The sequence below is a fragment of the Manacus candei genome, unplaced genomic scaffold (genome assembly GCF_025592945.1).
Source record: "Manacus candei isolate 608988 ecotype Guabito, Panama unplaced genomic scaffold, ASM2559294v1 h1tg000034l, whole genome shotgun sequence".
Classification (NCBI taxonomy): domain Eukaryota; kingdom Metazoa; phylum Chordata; class Aves; order Passeriformes; family Pipridae; genus Manacus; species Manacus candei.
The window spans coordinates 13572783-13586694 of NW_026138082.1; the positions used below are offsets into that span (position 1 = coordinate 13572783).

Consider the following 13912-nt stretch of genomic DNA (forward strand, 5'->3'; position numbering starts at 1 on the left):
CTGCAACAGTTGGGTTTTTTCCTCTATCTTGCCTAATTCTCAGAGCCCAGAGTAACTGGCTGCTAGAGGGTATCTGTTCCAACAAAACCCATCGCTAAGTTAATTACAAAGGTCTTCTGTTGCAACTCGCTTTGCTAATCCTCAAACAATTTCAAGTTGATTATCTTGGTGTACTCTGGTCAAGGCAGAAAAATAAGGCCAAATGTAATTGAGGCTTCATTACAAATTGGAGAACTAATGACAGTCAAGCAGATACAGGACACATTACATATTTTACCTTTATTAAATAATAATTCTATTTTACATTGAGGGCTAAAACTTTGCAAGGGGAAAAAAAAGAAGATAATATATCCAACTAAAAGAGCAAATTATAAGGCTACTAAAATGATTCAGATAATGTCCTATGGAAAAAATGGTTTTACCCTCCTTTAATTGAAAACGTCCAAGTGAAATACACTAGAGCCTAAATATATTGGATTACTGGATTGTCGCAGGACGATTTAAGCACATAATTGCTTACTTTAATTTAATTTTAATGCGGAAAACGAGCGCGGGCTGCAGGCTCTGCCCGATGGGACGAGCTGCGGCCCATCCTTCCCAGAGCAGCGGCCGAGGCGCTCGATCCGTGCGGGAGGTCGAGCCGCTCGCCCCGCAGCGAAAGAGCACCGCAAAACGGCAGCGCGGGGGCTGCGGACGGCCCGGGGCCGCCGGGGAGGGGCGGCCCAGCTCCCCGCGCTCCGCAGGCGCTGCTCCCGCCGCCCCGGAGAGGCAGGGCCGCCGCGGCTCCCGGTCCTCCCGGCTCCCGGCCCCCGCGGCTCCCGGCCCCGCTCCCTGCTCCCGCTGCCGGCCGGGCGCGCGGAGCGGCGGCCGTTGGGGTGGCGGTTGGTCCCGCCCGCCGGGCGGGGCCGGGTCCCGGCGGGGCCGGGCGGGCGCAGGGGGCGGGCGGGACGGGACGGGACAGTACGGGACAGTGCCTCTTCCCCGCAGCGCCGGGACTGCGGCGCCGAGGCTCCCGGCTAGCAGCAGCCCGGCCATGGCTCTCAGCTCCGAGCGACTCTTCGACTCGCTGGGACACTTCGGCAGGTACTCTCATGGGCGGGCGGGCACGGGGGCGGTCACCCTCCGACATCCTCGTGCGGGGACTGACGGGCACCCGCGCGGGCAGGGTTTGACAGCCACGGCACGGGGAAACACCGCCGTGCACCGCCCGTGCTCACAGCATCGCACGGGCTGCGAGGGACTCGCACGCACACGCGCGGACAGTCACGCTGACACACACACGCACACAGAAACTGGCACAGCCACTGTATACACACGCGGTTACACACGCTGCGCCCCAGGGTACGAACAATACCGTACAGACAGGCGCTGCCGCGTGTATTGGCAGCACTCGACACACCCCCGTGTGCAGTGTTCCATACCCATGCAGTGATCACGGTATGCTCACTCGCTCCGTGCACACACATCTCTGTATATGCCGTGGTCACATATGCACCCGCACAACACCCGTTCACACACGGGCTCACACACCTGTAGGCACCACGTGCATGCAGTCGCACACATTCACCTACGTGCACTCTTAGACATTTAATGTTCACACATACCTTGCACACGTGAGTGTACTCACACACACACAACCCCAGGCTGTGGAACAACCTGTGCACTTCAGAGGTGACAGAAGGGCACAAGCAGCACGCATGAGGGTTCTGTGTGGCATTCAGGTGGGCTGTTTCTGCCTAGGGGCACAGGGTTGTTGGGTGCAATACATGACGTGTTTTTATTGGAGCTGGGTTTGTTGCATGTGATACATGGATATGGAGTATATGTATACATCCTTATCAGCAAAGGTTTATCTGTGTGGTACATGGTGTGATGAATTGTGGAGAGTTTCCTTTGATGTGCTTTGTGGCTATGATGTGTGTGTATCCAGTTCTGGGTTTGTTAGATGGGGTACACAGATGTGGGGTGTGGGGTGTGTGTGTGTGTGTATGCTTCTGTAGATGTGGATGTAGGACAGATATATGAGACTCTGCTTATAGCAGGTAACGGAGAAGAAATGTTTGGCAAGGAAATTAAGCTTTAGAGGATATGAATTGTAAGACTAATGGGTGCACGCCCTCACAGTGAGTTCTCTCCTGCACTTCCGCGATGTGCTGATCATCATGGGTTTTGCAGGCACGTGCTCCTGAAGCAGATGGCTGGAATAAGACCCATGTGTCACAATTTGGCTACGAGTTGAAGCTGTTGAATTGCAGTGTTGTGCTTTCTAGCTCAGTGACCAGTGAGCCAGCCTAACTGACAATGTTGATCTTCTCTCAGGGGCAGGCAGGAGCAGCATTTTGGACAAAGCCAGGAGGTCCTGTTAATGGTAGAAGTGCAAGCCTGAACTCTGCAGCAGGAGAGGCTCTTAATATCATGTGCAAGCAGTAGTGGTGGGTATCAATAGCCTCTTCAGATGGTTAGGATGGAAAGACTTTCTTTCTTGCCTGGGACCTATGCTTAAGTTACATGTTTGACTAGGTTGTGACTTACAGGCATATCTATCTGAACAATATCTCAGTCATTGTCAGTTCTGGGTCAGCAACAAAAAATACCTTGTTCTGTGTGAACTAGGAGAGAAATTCTAGCAATCAATTAATTTTGCTGTTGCTGTTGCTCTCCTGTCTTGTGTGCTCTTTGTGGAAAGCAGGCATTTGTCACTGAATACCGAAGTAACACAAAAGTAGTTGTTTCTAATCAGTGGAGTAGTTTTCCTACTTGAGAACATTCATCAATACTTTAGATAAAGTTTTTACAACCACTATTTGCAATTAAAGGGAGAACAGTTCTACAGCCATAACCTCACATCTAGGGACCAAATTATTTGATATGCGGTTCAATAGGGGTTGTTTAAGGTTTAGAAGCTTTGAGACGAACGGCAAGCTACCAAAATTTGCATAGTCCTGTTAGACTCATGGCCGTTTGATATTTCAAAGACCACATTAGTAGTGTAGTATAATAGTATGACAGTAGCTTATGGTGGATAGACCCAATTAAAAATACTGTAAAAAAACTCTATTTAATGCTTTGATAGTGCTAGATAAATGATCACCCTTCATATGAAAAAGTAGTTCTTAACTGTAACCATGAAGTTAGTTCTGTTCAGTTTGCATCATCTGGACACTGACAGATAGGTAATCGTTCATTTCTTCAGTTCAAGCAATTCTCATGAGGCCCATATAACCTATGCACTATATATAGATTTTGTAGATTTGACAGTCAGATTCTGAGCAATCCAAGCATGACTGTTAGTATTTTGAGACTGTTTTGATTTTCCTAAAATCTGACAGATGCAGTAGAGAATGAGCAGCTGTTCATACATATATAAATATGGAAATAGTACGTATGCATTTTATATATATGTAATATAATACTATATAGCAAATAAGTTATTAATATACACATAATATATAAACCTTTAACATTGATTAAGACTGTGAATTTTACAGAATTGACATTCCCAGGGATGCTGACAATATTTTACTTTCCATTTGGACTCTCTTTCACAAGTCTTAGTGATGCCATAGTTCTTACTGGGGTCTTGAGACATGCATGAACAACCATGTTATGACTTCTGTAGCCTTTGCCAGTAGATGAAGACTTTATGTCTCTTTTGAATTTGGGCATGGGTAGCATCTGTGGCCTATAAATTCAAGATTGTTGTTTCAAACATTGATCTTGAGTCTGTGTGTGGAGCATGAGATTACTGCTCACTATTGCAGAGGTGAATGACAAAAAACTAGTACTGTCTGCCTCAGATGGCCTCATCTCTAATGAGCTACCAGGCCTTAAAATTCCCAATTTACCTGCAGTTAACTGCACCTTTCTCCCATGTAGCAGTTCTTGCCAGACTGTACCTCTGGGCTCTCCCCCTCAGACCCCTGCCTTAGCCCCTTTCTGCTCACCCACTCCAACTGCAAAAACCCTCTCAGGGGCCCGTCAGGTAAAGCTAGGCACAGACACTGGCTGTCATTTGCAGGCCCCATGCTGGGAAAGGGGATACATGACTAATGGGCACAAGGTTGGTAACCCAGTGTGTGCATAGTAGGTAGGCGAGCCTTAGGACCTGGCTGGCTGGCTCACACTGCTAGCACATCTAATTCCAAAGTAAACTAAAGGACTTCAAATAACTTCAGTGACTTTAGTCTACCAGAAGGATACCAAACTTGCTTATCTGGTTGCTGATGAGAAACCGGCTATGTATTTTGTAACTCTGATCTACACCATGGCAGTGTGCTGAATGGAGACATGATCTAATCAGGAAGAGCTGTCTAGAGAGAAATCTGGTAAGGTACCCTTTATGGTAAGTGTGGATGAGCGTAAGGATTTGGTTTCCTAGCTGGAACGTCTGGTAGCTATGAGATGCAGCTTACATGGTACATAGCTTTTTCTCTGTGATTAACAGTTTTCAAATCTTGGCTTATGCTTTAGCTAAAAGCAGGTGGTGAAAACTGTCAGGGAGAGAGGGGAAGATTGGGTGTCACTGACACTATTTCCAGGTTTTGTAATAAAGTATTTCCGGAGTTTTTGAAAAGATTACCTTTTCCTTTGGAATATTCTGTCTTTTACCAAGTCGAGTAAGTTATCTAGATTTTCAAATGTTGGTTTTATAAACAATATGTTTTACTAGCAGTTAGATTATCTAATGAATTAAAAAATTCTGCTCTTTACTGAAATGTTCATGTATTCAGGTTTTGACATCTTTACATTGTTGTCTTCTACAGACGTGTTGCCTCATCAGTGGAGTTGCTACAATTTGGACTTTAGAAGCAGTCGAAACCAAGATTAGCAATGGCTGCTGTGAGGAGGAGGGACAGACTGCCTGTTTGGATGCTTCAGCCAAACATGGAGTTTAGTAGAGATTAATACACTTATCAGCAGTTTCAACATTTTCTGTTAATTTCCCTTGAACTTTTCTAGTGTTTATAAAGAGAAAAGAGATTCTGCTTAGCTCAAAAACTGGCTTGACTTTTGTAGAGATTCTTTCAGTGGACTTCTACAATGCAGACACTGTTGATCAGTGCCACAGTAGCAATGTTTGAACAGCCAGTATTAAAGCCACTTCTCTTTGACCTCCTTTGTAGGGTTCTTGGTTCACTTCTAAAGCCCTACACTGAATGGTCTAATCTTTTCACACCTCAGAACCTTTCCAGGCTCCTATTTTCATGCTGCTGCCCTTATCCACTCTCTTGTTACAAAGCTCACAGCTCGTGTGATCAGATTACATCTTCTGCAAATTGTGCTGTGTACATGTTATTTCCAGAAATTCTTGGTTTGTATCAAATAACAAAGAGTCTCAAGTATCTCAAAGATCATGCTCACCACTTCTTTTCACAAAAGGAAAATAAGAACATTTTCAAGCAATGACTTTTCTAACTCAAGTATTTTACAACTGTCTTGAAAGGTTCTTTCCCAACAAAAATATATTTTTTGTGTGGAGAAGTGTGCTTGCTAGACATGCAGAGAAATTGGTTTTCCTTTTCCAATTTAGTACGGAGAAACAGGCAATTGCATCTGAACAGAAGATTAGCCTTAACTTAGAAAATCGAAGCATTACAAGATTTTTCTGAAATATTAATACATTAAGTATTTAGTACATACTACACAAAATCAATGTTTTTAAACAATATAATATGAATTTCTGTTTAAACTTTGAGTAGTTTCCTGAAGATGAACAAAGTGCTGTGGTTTAGAGATTGTTTTCAAAGAAAATAGGTTTTCTTTCCCCCATATACTGGCTACTTTATACAGTGGAAAGGTTTATTGCAACATATCTGTCATTCAGTTTTCAAAATGTATCAGTGGACAGCTGTTCCTATTTGCTAGAATGTGCCAGACAGAAGAATCTCAAATCTAAGTCCTCCTTTGGCTCTTAGTCAGGGGTGGTGGTTGACAGAAATGCTTGATAAGTGTTCTTCATCTCATAAGTATGCTATATGATAGCATCTGAGTCGATCTGTGCTCATCTCAAATGTTCATAGGATAAAATAGGTGGACATGGTTGCATTTCTTTTTTTCCCCCCCTTTTTTGGGGTGCGTGTGTCCGGATATTTTGCAAATTATACTTAATCCTGTTGGTTGAATGGCTTGGAGAAGCGTGACAACCCATGTGTTTTCAGAGACCAAACTCTAGCAGCTTAAACAAAGGTCTTATTATCTATGCCTGGCTAGGCCAAAGTGGAAATACTCTCAAGACTCAGAACCAAAGCTGGATACTGGCAAGTGCTCTGGGATAATGGTGACAATGCACTAACAGTGTGGTCTGCAAGAGGTACTAACAGTATTTGCTGGGATCCAGGTCATATTGGAAGCGGTGTAAAGCAAAATCTGCATAGACAAAAATGTACTGCCTCAGAATGTGCTGGCAACCTCAGCCTGGAGGTGCCATGCCTGTTTTTGGATTAAAAACTAGAACTAGATAGAACTAGATTTAAAAGTAGATTAAAATAATCGAGAAATGACTAAATAAAAGCAGGATGAAATTGCACTTGTACTATCCATTACTTCTCTAAGGCTAAAACTTGCAGTGCAAATAACACTGAAACTTAAAGCTAGTGAATCAATTATGATTTGCAAACCAGCTGCTGAGGTTCAGACTGCACCTCTGAAATGTTGCCAACCCCCCCAGGGTGGCTTCTAGATAAAGTTGTAGCATGGACATAGCTATGGCAGCATAAGGCAATTATCACACACATCAAGGAGCTGACGATCAGCTGTTTCATCCTGAAATATTATGGTGTGAATGAAAATTAAATACATAATGCACTGGACAGTGTGTTCCCTGTAATACAATGCCTGGGAATGGGACACCACTCCTATAAAAGCTCTGTCAATAATTTTCTCATAATAGTCATAATTTTCAGCAGTACTAAGATATCTCAAAACTGAAAGGAAATGTTTTATAAAAGGTCTTACATATAGAAAGTTTGACCAGTTTATTGCAGGAAGAAAATCATACAAGTAGAAAACACCATTAAATTTAGATTTTTCTAAGGCCCCAGAAACCTTTAGCACATTCTGTGGAAATTTCCGTGCCACCATTTTGCGATACACAATATGACTGGAACTGAGTACACATACAGCTATGTATTTACTATATATACAGATATATGTTTAAGGTAGCTTGAGGCAGGAAGCTATAGCAGCTGAGCAAGAACATGAGAGTCTCAAGTTCTCAGAAATATGGAAAAATTAGCAAGCCAGAGCAGATAACTGCTGAGGTAACTATATCTTGGCTGCAAGGGCAAGACTGGAAAAAGCGTGATGACAAACTGTAGAAGACGGAGATTTATAAGTACTAATAATGATGGCTGATCTGCCAAACTGTCCATATACTTGGAGAGAAATCTCATCTGTCTTTGAAAATTACTGAAATTGCCTAGAGAGCTAATGTATACTTTAATATCATACATTGACAGCCAGACTGTAGTGATCACCTCACTCAGAGCAGATGTTCTTTGAAAATCACATGCAAAGAAAATATGGTTTCAGGGATTTAGAAGTACCATCCATTGGATCATAGACTGAACCCTTTCCTCAAGAAAATGTTTTTATCCAGAGGTGAAGTTAGGTTTCTTGTTCCTATTATTTGGAGGCATTAGTAGTAGGTAGCAGCATTAGAGGTGCAGCCACAGCAGTGGTGCTGAGGCAGGAACAAACCCTGGAGAATAGATGGAAGGGACAATAAGGCAACAAGAAGTAGAAAAGAAGTGTTGAAAAGGTGCCTCAAAGAAATGGGAATAATTTGCTGCTCTATAAAAAGCAATCATCATCATTCTTTGGATGGAGCTCAGCACCATTTAAATGGGTTTTATATGTGACAGTCTGAACTTTTTCAGCTATATTGTGACTTTTTTCTCCTCTAAATTGTGAAAGAGATTTGGAATTATCTAAGTTTCTATCTGTATAAGTCTATTCTAGCTGTGTGGGGACTCAGCTGTCCAAATCAAGGCACTAGTGAGCTCATCTCTCTATGTTTACAGGCCTGTAGTGTAAACTTCAGACATCTGTAATTATCACCTTGTCAAGAGGGACAATTGGACAGTTCAGGGCATGATCTATCTGTCTTACTTCACATAGTGGTTTAGGACAAGGTAAATCCTATATTTGTCTGTGGTTCCTCATCGAGCGAAAAAGGGATCTAGAGAAATACTGTAAATGTATATGGATTGCATACTGTATACAGGATGTTGCATCCAAGTGTACAGCATACATGCAGATTCTTTACTTTCAACCTGAATTAACTACTTAAGTCTTCACTAGAAGATTGGGATGTGAGAAATGCGTGTGGCAGGACACTTTCTGTATCACAGCATTAGCCAGTGTCTCAAGAAACTTGAAGCAGATACCGAGATCCTTGCATTTCTCTTTGTCACACATCAGAAAAACTGTCATGTATGCAACAGTACTGTTGTTACAATGCTTGCTACATTGACTCTCCATCAGCAATCCTTGCTATCAGGATCTTGGATACAGGTAATTCCAGTAAAGATTGATTTAGGTGAATTGTGGGGAGCATTAAGATCAGAGAAATAAGAGATCAAGCCTATTCTGAAACTGTGGAGATCCCCAATTTTCAGAGAGTGAGGGAATAAACCCTGCAACTTTCTGAGGAGGAAAAAGGAAGATTTTTGCCATCACTTAGGAGTAGGCAAAAATAGATTTGTTTAGCCATTCAATTGTAGGCATAATGAAAATAAAAAAATATTGCTAATAGTATTCATTTAGCCCTTGTTCTATAAATAAATATTTCCATATCCATCACCATGATGTAATACATCATTTGGTGGATGTCTGTCTAGTGTAAGAGAGAAAGTCAATTACAAAATGTGAAAAATGAGCAATAATAGATAAGCAATATCCACAAGCATTCTCTTACACAAAGCCATTGGATATATGGTGATTATACTGATGATACCCCATTTCATTTAAACAATTTATATTTATGTCTCATATTCCAGAACAAATTGTTGTTTGATTTTTTTCTGAACCTTTAGAACTACTGAAGTACCATAAAGTTGTTACAGCTTGACCCTTCTGAGAGAGATAATTCATGTAAGTCCCAGGGTCAGAACAACTGGGACCTTACCTCATTTACACCTGTATTTTAGGCTCCTTGGAGAACTGTCATCCTTTGTAGATTAGTGTAGCCAACCTCAGTTCTGTCTCACGCATTGAGAATACAGGGGGCAATTAGTACTAAAGTAGATTTATGTAGAAGAATTCTGGTAGGTCTGAACAGAATCCAGCTTATTTATTCTTGTGGAGAATGGGACCTGTGTATTGTTTGCAAATATTTATGTAAAGTCAGAATATAGCATTATTCCAGATCATTCCCTTGTATGAGATACCATAAGAGAAATGGCACTCAAGGAAAGAACATGACAGTACTGTGAAATTATGATCAGGTAAAAGCACATTATAGAGTATATTTAATAAGAAGACAAAGTACATTCTTAGCCTTGGCAACAGCAAAATCTGTAATTTGCATTTCTTTGTTTTTAATTTAAATTACTTCCAATTTTAATAGTTTAAAGAGGAAGGCAGTAGAATCACCTTCCTTGAATGACAGGAAAGGAAAAGGTTGCTTTCCATTGAGAAATCAAGAACAATATAAAATATTGTCTGTTGATCATGGAAGAGATAAATGACCAATAAAATTAATGAAACAACTTTTCTTTGAAAAGATCAATAATGCCATGAAGACTTTTACTTGGTTTTTTTTGGAGAAGCTGTAGAAAAACTCTTTGTCTGGTTAAAGTCAAAGGCAGTATATCAAATATCCAAGATCTATTAAATAAATTTTCTTCATGTCATACCATTTTATATACTCTACAATGTCTAAATCTCTCAGAGCAGAGAAGGCAAAAATTTTTTCTTGTCCTGTGAAGACATAGGCTAGCAAAACCAATATCCAGGACAGAAACTAGAAGGGGATATAAATAAACAAAAACTGGACAGAAGTTCATGACCAGGCTGTTATTAAAACAAAACAAACTGAAACTTCTCCAGTGGCAATTAAACATTGAATAATGTCTCATTATGGGGCAGATTCCCATCATCATTTGGAGAGAAGAACTGAGGACTTCTAGCAAAGAGTGGATTACACATTTGCAGTGAAGAGGTACAGTTTGGAGGGAAGGTGAGCTATGAACCTGCAAAAGAAGCTGAAAGTCCTCTTGTGCTCAGTAACTTTCTTTTATGTGGGTTTAGAGATAACCTGCCTTGCCTGGGAGAGGATAGCCTGTCAGGGATACTAATCTGAGCTCTTGCAAGCACTGATGAGCTCTTGCTGGGTCATCAGTGTAGACTCCGGAAAAGAGAGGAACAAAGGAGATATATTTTACTCTCTTCCATGTCCTAACTGGGCTTTAGCAACATCTGTAGAAGATACCAGCTACTCTGTTACACAGAGAGAGAAAAGCTGTTGGTGTGGAGGCTAATTTCTTTTTGAGTGTAGAACACAGCTGCTAAATATGGATGTACTTAAATAATCCATTCATAAGCAAACCCAAGTTTAATAGAAGACCATACTAGACTGTGCATTAAATTGCATCCCTTTCTTCAAGTTGTAGAGCTACAGAAATGCAAGTGTAGGATTCCGTACAGGTAGAATTGCAACTGGCAATATTCTCTTTGGCAGAAAAGAATCTCTACCTCAAACTGAGTTGCCTTTTCTAAAGGGATGCCCTGATTTACATGTTGACTTGTCCCAGGTTTTAGAAGACGGTATTATTTGACACTTAATTCCCTAAATGTAGCATCTTGTTAAGTGATATTTTGTTTTAGCGAAATATTCATAAAAAGCTAATAAGACAAAAGTATCTGCTTTAGCTTTTCTGTTTCACTCTTGATGAAGAGTCACTGGGGTGAAAGTCAGAATTAGCAAAGAACATTGTAACAGTTGCAAATGGAGCCAGGGAGAGTAAAATGACACATTATGTAGGTAAATTAGGTAGCCCATAGAAATAGGCCAAATCAACTTAATCATATTCTAGGCTGCACAAGTAATGCAATGGATAAAATAATTGCTTATATTAAGGAAGAAAGACACAATAGACCACTCCAAAATTCCATGACATTTCTATCAAGTATTTACAGAAATTATTTAAGCATAAGTTGATCCATGGAGCTAATAGTCCTTATTATTTCTAACTGAAATCTCAGAAGATACTAGTATGTACAGGAATGGTTACAAGCATTTGCTAGGAAAGTGATGTCCAGTGTTCTTAAATTAGTTACCAGATTTCTTACTTGTTTTACCTTTTCCCATGAGAACTTTCAAAAACCTGTTAGAGTAAGAAATTTTACAATCATTTTCCAAGTGGGAAGGAGTTAAATTTCCAATACAGAAATTTAAAGCCTTGGGTAGTATGCTTAACAATGTGTGGCGTGGTATGTAGAGAATTTATGTAGAATTCAGACTGAAAATGAGCTGTCTGTATCCAAATCTTCTTAGGTGTTACTTTGAATAGGAAACAAGCAAAAAAATTGAGTTCTTAGAAGGCATAATATAACTGTGACAACTGTAAGGCTTAATTACTTTGCAAATCAGTATTTAAAGAATAGTTTGGTGTTTGGTGACTTGCTCTTTGCTTCAGAATGGACAGTTTTCACCACTGTGAAGTAGATATTCAATCCATGCCTTTGTATCTTTAGCTACACCAGATTCAGAGTTTTGCAATAGAAATATGTAAACAGAATAACAAAGAAGTAAGAACATAATTATGACAATGAGTTAGTTTTAATTCAGGATTATAGACAGAACAAAAAACTGGATACAATAAAAGTAAACTTCCATAGTTTGAATATAGTTCAATGTGTCAGCAGTGTAACATGCAGAAAACATCTGATTTCCTAAATGGGAAAGGAAGAACGAAATTTAATAGTTTATACATGAAGTACTGCCTATGTCTATAATTAGATGGAATCTCAATAAAAACATTTAAATTCTATTAGACACTTTACAGGTTATAATGTGAAATTATTTGCTTACATAAGCCGATGGAAATAGTACAGCAGGGAAAAGAATGAAATACCTAATTTGGATTTGTCCACAAAAGAGAGGCTGACTAAAAGAAAACAGTGCTACCAGAGAAACTGGAATTGAGTTCTCCCTGTGAGAAGTAATGCTGGTAATATATCATGCAGAGTATGTGCTAATTTTCTAAATGGTAGATGTTTATAGAAATGCCATTCCCAGAATAGAAACTTCCAAGTATAGAGCCTGAAGTGTTACTACTGTTCAAGCATAACCACTCTGCTGTGTTTAACACTAGGCCAAATAACTCCAAAACAAAGCTAAATAACTTACAAACTGCATGTTCATGTTCTTTTTTAATTAAATTACCTGATACATACCCTTAACACATTTAAAGCAGAAAAGACAAGTGGGTAACTACATTAAAATAGACTTGACTCCAGCTTTGCCATCAAAGGGTGTGAGAATTGCTGCCAATGATGTGTTTCCCCTTAATCAGAGGCTACTTTCCCAGGAAAGTCAAAAGTGTAATGTTTATGTGTAGCTTGGTGCAAATCCAGAGCCCTTGTGTCTTGCCCAGTTTCACTCCATTTGAACGAGAAGGTTGGGTGTTGCACTGGAGTGGCTGAGCCATGAACACACCACCCTTCTGTCTGGCTCTCCCCTGGGGGCGGTAATCCTTGGCAGAGGGGCAGCAAGAAACATCAGAGCATCTTTAACAGCAGCTGCTCTCTCTACTGTGAGTCTATAGGTGTAAGCTGTGCTACTGAACTCAGTAACTATTTAAACCAAGCAATATTTATCAACTAGATTATTTTGTCACAGGTGACAACAGGAATCTAGTGTGCCTGATTTAGATAGTCAAACATTAAGAACTGTTCTATTTAGTTTAAAAAAAAAACATTATTAAAAGGATGGCCCTTAATTCTGTAGCACTAATTCTTTATTTTCACACTAATTGACTTTCTTCATCTAGGCTGTTATACCAGATGTGCAGTAGTGAGTAGCCAACATATTTTTCTTCTTGACTCTAGTGAACGAATGCTGGGCTTGTCTTAATCAAAGAGAAACATGCATAAGCTTAATGGGATAGAAGTGAATTCTTCAGAGAATCAATTTTAAATGATTGTAACAATGATTTGGTAAGTGTCTGCTGTTTGGTGACTGCACATTGATGCACACATTGTCATCAGTGATGATATATAATTCCTGGGTCTTCCTGATCTCTATAGGCTTCCTTATTCCTGTTGCATCTGTGCTGTTGATATGTTTAAACTGGACATTCAACACAGCATCTTCTACATCTGAAAACAAATTCTGGAAATAACCATCTTTTTCCTGTGGGCTGAGACTAAGTCCTAGCATAGTTTAAACTGCCCTTAGGAGGGAAGGAAGTTTATTCTTGACACCAAAAGTCAAATAAAGATGTTCATATTGTATATTTAAGGCTACTTCCAAATCTGCATCACTGCACCATAGCCAAAATACTCTTGAGTCACATTCAGCTTCTTTCCTCTCAAAAAATAAATGTGGAAGTGCATCATAGCTTTTTGGTTTAGAGTGGAAAGAATGCTGAATGGCTTTTCTCACATTAAAAAAAACAGGATGAAATACAGAGTTTAAAGTGAACACAAATTCTTTCAGAAATAGTAAATATCTGGAAATTTCTTTCCACTGAATCCATCCTGTTGAGTGTACACTGCACAACAAAAACTTACTGTGTTTTCTGACTTAAGCAATTTACTAATGAGGTGGTTGAGAAGAGAAGCAGTAAAAATAGTTCTTGTAAAGCCGATGGAATAGTACAAATATTTTACTAATCACAGAACAGTGTTGTGAGTCTATTCTACAGTAAAATGATTTTCAAATGTTTGTATTAGCTTTTGATGAGTA

At 40.1% G+C, this 13912-nt stretch overlaps 1 protein-coding gene across 4 annotated transcripts in view; it reads left to right on the forward strand.

Moving 5' to 3' along the window:
• Positions 1–934: 934 nt before the first annotated feature.
• The window catches only part of SLC22A16 (solute carrier family 22 member 16), a 35465-nt gene continuing 22487 nt past the window's right edge, over positions 935–13912 (forward strand). The window contains exons 1-2 of one of the 4 annotated variants that reach the window (XM_051792196.1): positions 944–1083; positions 2320–2432. Coding sequence is in view for 1 of the 4 variants with exons in the window: in XM_051792194.1 (XP_051648154.1) it covers positions 1034–1083 (50 nt within the window). In the remaining 3 variants the exon portion in view is untranslated. Of the gene's footprint in view, positions 1084–2319; positions 2433–12053; positions 13166–13912 lie in introns of those variants that run through there. The other 3 variants (XM_051792194.1, XM_051792195.1, XM_051792198.1) reach the window with 3 other exon arrangements.